The 13049-nt window shown below is 40.7% G+C and overlaps 1 protein-coding gene across 13 annotated transcripts in view; it reads right to left on the bottom strand.

The window, feature by feature from the left end:
- Window positions 1-13049, bottom strand: part of mbnl1 (muscleblind-like splicing regulator 1) — a 44851-nt gene that overhangs the window by 17203 nt on the left and 14599 nt on the right. For 12 of the 13 annotated variants that reach the window (XM_008433776.2, XM_008433778.2, XM_008433775.2 and 9 more), the window contains one exon: window positions 9829-10736. In XM_008433776.2, the coding sequence (XP_008431998.1) occupies window positions 9829-10002 (174 nt within the window). In that variant the 5' untranslated portion in view covers window positions 10003-10736. Of the gene's footprint in view, window positions 1-9828; window positions 10737-10846; window positions 10872-13049 lie in introns of those variants that run through there. The other variant, XM_017309980.1, reaches the window with a different exon arrangement.

Here is a 13049-nt window from a genome sequence, read left to right on the forward strand (position 1 = left end):
TGTTGGCGTTCTGTGGCCAGGGAGTTGACGTCGCCGCATGTGCTGGGGCTCGTGGCGCTACGGAGATGCGAGGGAGTGTTAATCTATGATAATAGTTCAAATATGTCCACGGTGGCGCATTATCGCCCTCACTTATACAACACCAGAGTTAAAMGGATGGTGTACTTATCTGAAGAAGGACCACACATACTGCAGTAAGGTTAACCAAACACATTTWAARKKKTTWRKWWWMMWWRRAAAAAARRAAAAAAAAAACCTGGGTGAATTATTATGTGATGCAAACTGCAAATCGAGGACAAATGCAAATGTGTTACAGCAGCAACCACATGCAGAGCAATGACCTATTCACACTTGAAAGCGTGTTGGTTCTCAGAAATGCTCCAGGTCAGATGTCATGTACACTGGAGCCCTGGGTCCAAACTTAGACCTCTCTGTCTTTCTGCTGATATGCTCACCTCCTACTCCTCCTCCTCCTCCCCATGTGTTACCTCTTTCTACACCAAAACACTTTCATGTGACTCCTTCTACATGTCCTCCTCTCTACGCACTGTTGATTTCTGTACCACTTATCCTCCTCTCAGTGCTAACAAGGTTAGTTTCTTACTTTTTATTATGTGCAAATCCAGTGCAATAACGCAAGTATTGATCTGAGCGAGCAGCGTTTCATAAAAAAAMMAAACAAAAAAAAACAACCTCCCAAATATTAATATGTAAGTATGAGAAGCGAGTCCCGGAAGGTTCATTTAATCATCTCTGAGCTTCGCTTCCCAGTAGGAGTTAAAAAAGAAGAGTCACTGTGCAGAAATCCTATAAGGTTCTGGCAGTGGCCAAAGAGTCAACGATGACTCTGTTGTCGCTGAAAGGACAGAGCTGTATTCTTCTTCAGGACAGACTTGTATCTGAATGGACAAAAGCGAAATGGGAGCAGCATATGACAGCATTCCAGCTTAAAACTCTTCCTCTTCTTGCTTCCAGGGTGGCCCCTCTCCCCCCCTTCGCCGTCGTCAACAAAAGGCTCCTTTCTCCTCGTACCTCCGTGACACCAAGACTCATGACTAATTTAGTTTGCAGCAATAACAGATTTAATCTGGTATGCATTATGCTAATCTCATCTCACAGACTTTAATCCTATCCACAACTCTAATCCCACTGTCAACTGGTCTAATCCTGTTTCTGTGTGCGCTTATCTCCGTGGGGTTTGGCAGCGAAACAAGGAGGATGCCTCTAAATTCTTTCCTGTGCTTTGGTGTCATATTCCTTCGGAATAAAATTCATTTGAAATTTATGATGAGTTTTGCAATGATTCACTGTTTTTACACAGAAGCTAAACTCTGTAGACCGGACTCTATGTTATGTAAACGTAAAGAAAAGATGGCAAAACAAAAATAAACTGAATTCCACTAAAGATATATATAGTGGCTTTGCAATAAGAGTCATTTAAGTACATATTCATGTCAATAACTATCACTGAGAAGTTCACTGATTTAGTAATGCAGTTCAAAATGTGAAGCTCGTGTATTGTAAAGGTTTTTCTATGTTATGCCCTACACGATCGTAGGGAAAGTACTGACTTGACGGTTGTCCAGCAGACATTGAACCCATCATAAAAAGAGTAAGATACAGAAGGTCACCACTAAAGAAGTTGGCCATGTCCAGAGTGCTGCACCCAGACATTTTTTTCACTTGAAAGTTTAGTGGAAGGAAACAGTGTGGTATTAAAAGCTCTATTATCAACAGGAAAAACAATCACATTCACAGGATACGGACTACAATTGTAGGATTAATGTTTTAATAACTCCTGGAAGAGAGAGTCGGGAGCTTTTCAGATTGAAATAATTAAATAGTCAGAGTCTGGAGGATGGGTTAGGTAACATCAGCTGAATTACTAAAATGAATGAACCTTTAATATACAATCTGTTTTATAGAAACTGACATCTTCAGTGAGAAATAAGCTCAAGGGTCACACAAATCAAATCGGATTTAGCAATTAGACCTGTCCTGTTTCAACTCAAAGCGGACATGTTGACTGGCAACAATAAAAAGCCTGAGGATGTTGATTCAGTCATGTTTYACTTATCAAAGCTCAATTGCTCTACATCATAAATCAAAGATATTCGTCATTTTGTGAAGATTGTGCATTAAGATAACGCTCTGGCCAATAAATGGCACAGTTAAATTTTTGCCGCTGCTGTTAGACAATAGACTTCTCAGACATTATCAGCTGAGCTATCATTACGTTGATGCTGGTGTATCTTTATTGTCTTTAATGTCTATGTTTCACAACAGAGAGGGGGTGGATAAACTCGTGACTGATGGCCCTAACAGCTGGTAAGAGGGAGAGGCTCGCCACAAAGGTGTTAAGAGAGTTGCGGCAAAAGCAAATAGCTGCGCCCTCGAGCTCATGTCTCGCTCGTCTAATGGGAAGAAAATAGCAGAGCTGACTAGTAGGATATCTGTTCACATGTTGGGTAAGATGTAATSAAAGAACTGTTAAGAAAGGAGGAGAAAGTTGTAGTCAGCTCTAAAAAAGGAGCTGACTACACATGAAAAAAGACTCCACAAACTACAAGGTTAATAAATGCATGCTTAGTAATTTAGCAATGTTAGCTTTACCGACAAACTCTACGCATTTAGTTTATAGGTACATTTTAGCGTCTGACTTTCGCTTCCCTGCATCTGTGAAAACATTCCTGGTTAAAAGCCAAAGATGAACAGATTACCAATTAATGGATATAATTGAGTCTCTTTATAGTCAAGTAAGTGTTAACTAAATAGATATTGGCAAGTCATTTTCTGGGTCTGTTGAAGATGTGATAATGTTAAAGTGCACGTTAAATCCCCGCAGAGAAAAAGCATAAAATGTGGAATTTTCTTCATCCTGGCTTGGAGTTTTTTTTTTTGCCTGGTTTTTGTTGAAATCTCATCTCATGTCATTTCAAGTAAAATAAAACATTTAGTGCTCACAATTACAAGGTCGATGCTTSTAAATTCAGCTCTAACAAGCTAATGCCTTGTATGTTAAAGCTTTCTTTTGGTTGGTGGGAAATTAGTGAAAATGTAATGTTTTAAATAAAAATACCACAAAATGTTTGAAGTTGAATTATTTTTTGTTTTGCATTATTACAAAAAAAGACTACTTTAAGCTTTAAAGGACATTAACAGTCAATACATTCATAGCAATTTGTGTTTCAGGRTTACAGACCACAAAGAGAAACAGTTCTCAACTGTTAAATTTAGAGGTACATAAAAAGCCGTACCTTACTGTGTGTCACAGAGCGTCACTAGGAAATTAAATTATAAATTAAATCCAACATTCAATGCAAAATACGCAAACAATTGTTCTAATGAAGCTTAATGTAAGCTTAATGTAACCATGTTTTAAACTACAGATGCATGTGTGCATACAACCCCAAGGATAATTTTGTGGAAAAGGCATAAAAAATGTGGCACTGCCTAATATCTAAGCAATGTGTAAGCATGGCTCAAAAGAGAACGATTGATGAAAAGACACGTGTAAATATTTATGGAGAGTTAGCCGGAGGTATAAGCAAACTTTTAAACTGCTTTGGGCCCCCTGCAGGACGGGGTTCCCRAGGATGTTTGAATACACAGAGGACAAGATGACGAATGCACCGGCTGTATACATACAAAGAAAAACACCTTCAKAGCTTGGAAATTATGCATATATGGTTACTGCTACTGCCACTTATATCTGAGCTGGTAAAACATTTAAAACTGTCAACAAATCAGCATGCTATAAAATACTTACTATGGCTGTATGAGAACGCAACAATAAACTAGACTTTGTCTTCTTAACTCGAGAGTGTGTTACACGCAGAGTCCAGAAATACAGTAACRTACAACATGAAAAAGGAAAAAAATATATATGCAGAGACAATATAAACGGGAGCTTAGTTGTGCTGCGGTGGCCAGAAGTGGACTCTCAAACTAAATTCAGCAGGACCTCATAAAACCTTCAGCCGKCTTTGGTTTCATGTGTAAATGTGGCAAAAAAGGAGTTGGGGTTGATCAAACAGGCTCCGTGAAAGCGCGACTTTCGACACCCTTTCACGGAGCAAATGTGGACAGCTTACAGGATCCAGAAGAAGAGAAATTTCTCAAGCTTAAACAAAGAGAGCGACAAATTACCTGACATGGACATAAAAAAGATTCTCATGGACATCGACCTTTTGAAGAGGGATTTCTAGAAATAAACATGCTGGTGCAAAACAAACCTAAAAGTGTTATAAATGTATAAAATCATGGACATGTTTCATCCTCTATATTATTTCATGCTGACATTTACGCACTGATCTGGCTATTATTCTGTAATCGGCAAATACAAACCTCGGCGGCCCAGAGGGCTATCTGAGGCTGTCTTCTCGCTGAGCTAAAGAGCCAGAAGCACGGCTTATAGTAAAGTGATTATTGTATCAGTGGCGTTATAATGGGCCCAGTGTGACAGAGAGACAGCGACGGCTGACACTGAAAAGAAAAGACTGTTGTCGCTGATCTTCCGTCACATAAGCTCACAGACAAGATGCAAAGCCATGCTGATGTGACAAGGATGTACGCACGCCATAAAACCAGCACCGCAAAGAATAGCGCTGTGTGGTGGGGTGTGTGTGTGTGTGCGTGTGTGTGTGTGTGTGCGTGCGTGTGTGTGTGTGCGTGCATGTGTGCGTGTGCGTCTGTGTATATGGAGGATGCAAACAGAAATCCAACCCAGCTTGAAACTGAGAAGATGTTAATATATTTCAGTAAATATGAGACTTATAAGAGATAACTTACTAAAAAAAAATTATGACACTTTTATCTAACTTGAGCATTTTCTTCAGCAAGAGAGGAAGGAAGCGAGTGAGACAAAAAGCACAGCAATAAGAGCCATTTCCTTTATGCAAAAGCCGGATCTTCTGGATGGCTTAAATCAAATTAAATGAAAAAGCTAAATCATTAATTGTGAATGCACTCTCAGTCGTTCCATTAATTAAGTTCAAGATTGCCTGTGTTAACAGCTAATGCATCCAGAAAGCACAGTCTGAATTGCAGGCTTACATCAGCCTACAGACTAAAGTTTAACACTGTTCAACTCAATACAACTTGCTGATTGTAGGACAAAGGCTTCCTCCTGAGAACGCGTCTCCTAGGTAGTTTTTATTCAAAATGTTTCCCTCTCAGGAAATACAAAAAAAACAAAACAAAAAGGAGTCAATTCAATATTTTAACACTTTTACCATCCGAACCAACTATGCAATCAATAYGAAACACAGCTGTTCCAGCACAAAATTGGACCCTGGACATGGTCGCGTACAGTTTGGCTGTCAACGCAGTAAACAGTGTCTGACAGCAGTGTCAAACACACAATACCCCCTCAAACTCAGAACCCTCTGCTTTTCACACATAGTGTTGATTTTATAGAGAGAGAGGGGRACTGTAGCGAGATTTGTTAAGACCAATAACAGATCATATTTCCCCAACATGCGTCTGGAAAACATCACATCCACTGTGGTAACATGGTTGATGCAGCAGTCGCTTCTATGACGCTCCTATCAGAACGGCTGCGTAAGAATGAAGACGTGTGGTATTCATTTGACTACAAGGCTTTCTAATGTTTAAGAAAGCATCACAGTAAATCTAGTGAAAATCTAAATATGTGCAATGTTTTTTTTCTTTGTGCCATGAGCRGTTTCCTTTATCGTTACTTTTTCTTGCTGTTATTAAACGGTTTTAACTTATCTTTCCATTTTACTGATTCATACAACTTTGATGTCAACCCCTGCTGGACCAGCAGACTTTATGTTATTGGTAACCCTGGTAAACACCAAAYACTATCTCTTAAATTGGTGATAAAAATGTTAAAATAAATTGAACTATGACAAGATTCGATGTAAACCTAATTTTATCTTGCCACCATTTATAAATGAGGATGGCAGGATAGCAGCAAAGTGCAATGCTTACTGAGAACTGCAACACACACACACACACACACACATGCACGCATGCACGCACACACACACGCGCACGCACACACACACACAAAGACAAGAGTGGATTTTTAAAATCTATTTTAAAAACCTACATTTTTATTTATTTATTTTTTTTACTCAGGTGTTCAACAGCATCCAGCAAATTCTCTCAAATTCACGGGAACACGTCTTTCAGATGGTTCTTTAATGTTAACGCCAAATTTATTTAAAGAAAAGTTTTAAAAGTCAGTGTGGCTCCAGAATTTTCTTAGTAGAAAATGCCCCAGGAAGAAAAATGCATAATCTATCCAGTTGCTTATTGCTTGGACTGCAGATGAAATGATTAAAATAAAAATTTGATTCAGAACAAGGTAGAAGTGCACAGACTGCAGCTGCAACACAAACATAGCATATGCATGCACAAGTATTTKMCCTCTTTTTATCCAAACTAAGAAGTGACCACCATGGGCGTGTCAGTTAGACAGGGAACAAAGTCTATCATGCATCAAAGCAAATTCAAACCGTTGTCCATGGTGGATTTTAACCTCTMTTTTTTGTGACTGCAAAAAGGAGGTACAAACAAAACGAGCGGCTAATGCTAATGAGCTAATATCACAGACTTATTGTCACTCCACACTGCTAAACACTTGCCACACAGGTTTGTGTGTGTAAATATGTACTTATGTATGTGTATGAGGCTGTTGAGGTAACAAGATGTTTGYGAGGGATAATGTGAGCCGTGCTCTAGATGGGTGTGACGACAGGAGGAAAAAATAAATAAAAAAATKAACTGAGTGGGGATATCAAGAAGAAGAAGAAGAAGCCCGTCAAGTATGAAAGCAAGCAACAACAAGTTCAATCATAGCTGAGAGCGGGATGAGTTATGGCACACTCAATTTAATTTTAACTAATGAGGCATYCATTCACTTCCATGATTTTGCAGATATGATTACAAAAAAAAAAAAAAGGCTTCCTTCTTCAAAACGACATGAAGAATCTACTTTAAGCTCTCTATCTGTACAGGATAAGGCATATGGCTTCTTCCAGTTTTAACTATGAGCATGTTGTTTACACAGATCCCAAATCAGCATATTCTGCCCACCCAATCTGATCAGTCAGTAAATCATCAACTAACAAAGTTACAAAGCCAAATTAAAATCCAGGAGTCCAGGCTGCCATTATCCCTCTCTAAATATTTACCCTGTTTCAACATAGCTGAGCTGTCCGTGCAGCACCGACCAGAGAGACAAGCAGAGAGAGTTCTGTGCTCCGGGGTGAAGGCCAAGTCTAAGGCCAGAAGAACACGCGCATAAAACACACGCGTGCATATCTGCATGCTCAAACGCTGTGGCGTGTTTGACGGAGGACGCTACATGATCCAAACGCAACGACATGGACATGGAGCATGTTGCCGTGAAAAATTACAACTTTTTTTTCTTATGCCCGCGTAAGGGAASGACTGCGTGTGCAGAACGTGTGTGTTATCTCTGTGCATGCCTGCGTGCACGTGCAACACATGAAACGCAGGCTAAAAAGAGATAGAGAGTGGATGTTGGGGGAAATGACTCGGTTTGGGTGTGACCTGCTCAGCAATGCACTGGTGATCATGTGAGACCTGTTCTAATTATATACTTCTCAAGAAGAAGGTCGATCCGCTCTCATGGGCCAGGAGCTTGTGCACACGTCCAAGAGGATGCACTGATGTTGAGTGCGAGACAAGTAAAGGAGAGCAATATGGCCTGTTGTAACGGCGCTCATTGGAGAGTTTGTCCTATTTCAACAGTAAATTAAAGTAGGACAACTCACTCTGTCAGTGAACGTGTTTGTGGGTCCGTGTGACAGAAAACYCGATGCGGTGCAATGCAGATGTGTSTGTGTATTTTTGTTTTAGAAGTTTGAATAATCAACAGGCTTCATTTCATATTTGTTATTGTTCTTTTATGCTTCCCCCCCATCCGTTTTGCTCAATAAGCTTTTCTCTACAGTGTTTTTTTTWWTTWWWRRMCYKSYYYKGKTTTTYCMARRAAAAAAWKGGRMMAAWKGKTWAAAAAAAAAAAAGACCAAGACAAGTCCCGCTGAAAACTGGTTTAAACAAACACATTAGTCCATTSTGAAATGTTCAATCAGGCACATAACAGCTGYTTATTTCCAATTATGATCTGTACTTCAAAATAGACGAGAATGTGACCTCAAAACGTGACCTCAAAATAGTCAGAAATTAACTGTGTCAGGTTTTTGTACTACTACTACTAATTATATTTCACTAGATTAAGTTCAGATATTTTTTTGTCCTAGTTAACATCTATTGATCTCATTTGCCAGTACTAACAGTTTTCTTAATGATGAGGCTTTTTCCTACAATTTTCCAATTTTCTTTGAGGTTTGACCTTTTTATACCCCAAGAACCATATCAAATTATAGAAAAATGTTCTACATTACCTGACAGGTGATTGTTTTGTTTTCAATCCAGCAGAAAATGAAGGAATTTCAACTTCAAGTCTGCACTCTTACTTCCAGTCAGAATAAACATGCTGGTCGAATTAAAACATTGTTTTAAACTGTGGTATACCGGTATCAATAATTTAATGACCAACTGTGAGTAAAAAAGTTTGTTAACATAGATGCGATTGATTKATGTGTTCATAGACTAAAAATGGCAAAAGTTCTTTGTTTCGACTCATTTTAAGATTGGCTCAGAACTACTCATAAGAAGAAATTGGCTGATTGATTGGTGCTGGTACAGTTTTACACACGCTGTGTATTTCTGGTAACACAGCAGCATCTCTGCAGCCATGTAGGAGACRAAATAAACACTTTTTCTTGTAGAATCATGTGCTTTTCTTTACTTGTCCCATGAGAAAGGTTGCAAATTGATGCAGGCAGTTAACAGTGGTGTGACAGATTGCCAGCACTCCAAATTTTCAAAAGATCCACTGAAAAAGAAACGTACCAATCACACCGAAGGCAAATTGTRAATAAATTTGAGCACGACTCTGCTTCTGCCTTCTGATTATCAAAATCTTGTTATAAACTCTTAGTTCTAAACAACTCAGTCTCAGATTAATCCTAACTTGATCTAAAGTCTCTTTAGAGATAAAAAAAAAAAAAAAAGTAAAGCACAAACATATAAACCATTATCTTCTCGGCTTTGGGTTTAAAATAATCTCTCAGTTGAGATCTTGAGCTCCGTCTGATAGACTGCTTGTGACAGAAGGACTAAGAAAAAAAAGGTGTTTACTTTCATTTTGTTACCACTTGGGAAATGATTGCATACGGTTTTCCAAAACTGCCTCCAACTGTGCTCAAAAACATGAACATGCAGAATGAGATACTCACACCAACCCCCTGTGGCCGCCCTTCGTTCTGTACACAGGAAGTGGTTTGAATGATGCTATCGCTTCAGTCCTTTTAGATACCTAGATGTGAAATACTAAGGGCAGCTGTACAGAATTACATGGCAGTCTGTTAGGTTTTTTTTTTCCTTTTAGCAAAATGGTGGCAATGTTTTAATTCCCAGTGGGATGTTGCATTTATAAAAAAACAAGCCACAGTGTTGATGTAGTGTAATCAGATCTACCGAGGTCAAAACATTGTAGCTTGTTCTGGAAAGTACTATTACCATTATTGCTTTAAAAAAAAAGCCAGTTTAATTCCTCAAAAAGATTTACCTTCCTTGTCCTCTTTATTACAGTTGACTCACATGACCAGAAAGGGGTAGGGCAAAAAAAAAGAGTACAGGAAGTGACCTGATGCTGCTCATGCTATTTCCAGTTTTTAGCTCTACATAGTTCCTCAACAGCTTTTCAGCCACTAATCTGTAATCTGTCTCACCGGCCGAGACACGGTTTTATGTTGTTCTTACCTTGAGGGAGTCGAAGCAAGCAATCACCCGTCCGTTGTCCACCTGGCAGCTCTTGGCCGGATGGGCAAACTTGCACTCCTGGTCGGAGCGCGAGCACGTGCCCCTCTGAAATTCCCGGCATACTTCCAGTGTGAGCCACTTTGTGTCGCGGATGTGTGCTATGTTCATGGCCATGGCGAAACGCAGGCAAAAGGTGTTCCTAGCAAAGATACGTTCAAGTGCGGATAAAGTACTTCTTCTAGTGTTTTAATCCACAATTGTCCTGCCTTGTTTTAAATGTCTTCCTTRGTATCGTTGCTGCTTGTGACAAGCTGAAATGAAACATTCAGAAACGTACGCCTTGGTGAAATGCTGCAGGACAGTGTTTTGCTGTGGACGTTAATGAGTCATTTTCCCGATGCAAAACAGCATCTGGCAAAAGGTCCGAGATATCCGGGAGATGTCTTAGCCTACCAACTTGTTCCTCCTCACTGTTTGTGTTTATTGCTTACTCTCTTATGCAACATCCAAAAAGAGAGAGCCCTCTGGTTGGGTGCAGTGAAGCAGGCAACAAAGGTGACRGTCTGTATAGTCTGCTTCAGGAAGGTTAAGGACACTGAGGACTGAACAGAGGCCTTAAGGGGCTGAAGGCGATGGTGAAAGGCAAGGTGGGTGAAATGCTGTTTGTGGGGCCTGGCGGTGCAGTGGTAAGGCTGGTCAGCTGGTGGTGAGCAGCGAGGGTCGTCTGGTGAGTAGGGCTGATGTTGGAGTGGATGCTGATGGTGGAGCAACRGGGAAGGGCGTGGCCGTTGTCCCTTTACTCTTAAAACTGTGGCAGCAAGCGAGCGAGCGAGGGGASAGGGGAGGGATGGAGCTTCAGCTGTAGAAGCAGGTCAAAGCTGCAGCAGACATCAGGGAAGGCACTTCCTCTGAGGAGAGAGGGAAAAAGAGACAGACAGATTAGTCTAATGGTGTATGTTAAATAAATATTTATTTTTCCTCTCTCATAGCTTTCAGAGGAGTTTCTAATCTGCTGCACCTTTTAAATCATGCCGCTGCAACACTATGCAGCTGTGGGAATGAAGAAAATGTAAAAATGTCAGAAATGCAGCAATGCCAGCTAAAAACAAAAACAACATTCACCATAGCCTGTGCACAAAAAATGCACACATGCTCATTGTGCCACCGCGCTCATACTCACACACAGAACAACAAAAAAACCAAACAAAACCGCAAAAAGCAGCTATTCACAACTTCCGCCTCTTCCGATCGACGCGGCAAAATCAGATCAGATCATATCCAGTGTCGCCTACAGTCTCATCAAGCAAAGGTCGGTCAGTCATTAAAGCGGTTTAGRAAAGAAAAAAGAAACGGAAGAGTGAAAGCAGGGAGGGAAGTTGAGGCAGGGCATGAGGGAGAAGAGTTTAGTCATTTCCTTTCTTGTAAAGTCTTGTGAGAGTGGGGACCAATGAGAACGAGCGGAGTTGCAGCAACATTCTGGGCCGAGGGCCAGGTGAGAGCAAGAGGGGGAGGAGCAGACAGGAGGCCGACCTGACTGCTGCTGGAGAAAAACACAGGCGCAGAGCGAAAATGATCACTTTGTTTATTATTTATATAACTGCTGGTTCTCTCATAAACAGGTGATCAGTCACGCTGCCACACAATGCATTATTCTCACCGGGCCAACATCACGTCCTTGTGTCGGTCTCYGTGTTATGCTTATTACWGCAGGATACTTTTTAAAAGTTTAAAAAAGATGAAGGCTTGTTTTATYGACTMCGGTTTTCTTTTCCAGGCAGTGTTTATTTGTTTATTTATTAATTTTTTGGTGCACCAATTTGCTCGCCATTTACATGATTAGGGKCCCAGGGGGCCATTCTGCTCTTATCGCACCGGCAGCCTGAGTCACCACACCCTCTGCGCAGTGAAATCGCATTTCCCAGAAAAGTATATGCACCTTCAGTAACACAACTGACCCCTGCTAAGTTAACRATCACAACACGCTATATCAGAGCGGTGCAGAGGCTCAGCCCGAKCCACGATGATCTAGCAACACAGACAACATGTTAGCAGACCCAGAGAAGCAGAAGAGAAATTATACCTTTTTACCTTGGATGAGCTTGAGGAAGTATTACTGCTAGAAATGACCTTTGGAGCTGAACCATAATTGTAAACAAATGCTGCAACTTCTTCAATTGTGCAGGTGCGTATACAAGTTCACTGCATAAACAATACAGCTACCATACAGGGCTGTAGACAGGAGACTCTAGTAATTTTAACAGTGTCTCCAAATGAATTATTTTAATATTTTATCAACTGTTTGTTTTTCAGAGAATGACTGGTGCCTGGAATCACACATATAGCACACAGAATACCATCATTTTGTTTGCATGAACTCTCCTAGTTTTTCATCATTTCATCCTCACCCCTGTTAAAGATCAGGCATGTCTGCAGGACCTGCTTAACATCATATAGTGTTGATGAGACTAATGCTGTTGCACTGCGTGGTGCAAACACTCCATAAAACACACTGCAGCCTTTTTTTCTGAACAATAGCCACAGCTGGACACCATTAATGAGCTGGAATGGAGGATTCTATATAAAGATTTAAGTGAAAGGCATCAGCGGCCGTCTTTAAGAAAAYGAGAGAGTGCAATGACTCGACGCTTGAAAAACGGCTGCCCCCTGAGATCCGTCTTAATCAGTTTCCATGGTTTCTGTTTGAGTCAGGCAAGTGGATATCTGTGACAATGCAGTATAAGGTAATGTGCTAGCGGGATAATGAGCTCTCCTTATGATCCATCATGTCCAGACGCAGGCATTCTTGCCCTATTGATTTCTTCATCTCAGTGGCCTTTCCTGTCAGTATTTCCAGTCCTCTATATAATTCCACTTTAACTGTCTCCTGTGGATCCATTTTTTTTCAAGTTATTGGCTTGAACCATCAAATTCACATTATGTTTCAGGAGGAATTCATACAGGAGCTAAAGCTCCATCCATATATTAATGTGACTGTCGCGTCTAAACTCTCCTCCAGCATCCTCGGCAGYCCTTCCTTTGGCTCCAAGGTCTTGCAGGCTGGTGCAAGGTCAGCCACAACGGTTTAACATGACGGCGCGAGAGAGCAAACAAGAAAGTCTGTGTGCTTCCCGTCGGCCTTTCGAACACGTGGTTGAAATATTGCATGGCGGCGAAAAGAAGAAGTGCATCTTCGATATCAGCACATCAGCAGCAGCAGCAGC

This window comes from Poecilia reticulata, linkage group LG17, assembly GCF_000633615.1.
Source record: "Poecilia reticulata strain Guanapo linkage group LG17, Guppy_female_1.0+MT, whole genome shotgun sequence".
NCBI lineage: Eukaryota > Metazoa > Chordata > Actinopteri > Cyprinodontiformes > Poeciliidae > Poecilia > Poecilia reticulata.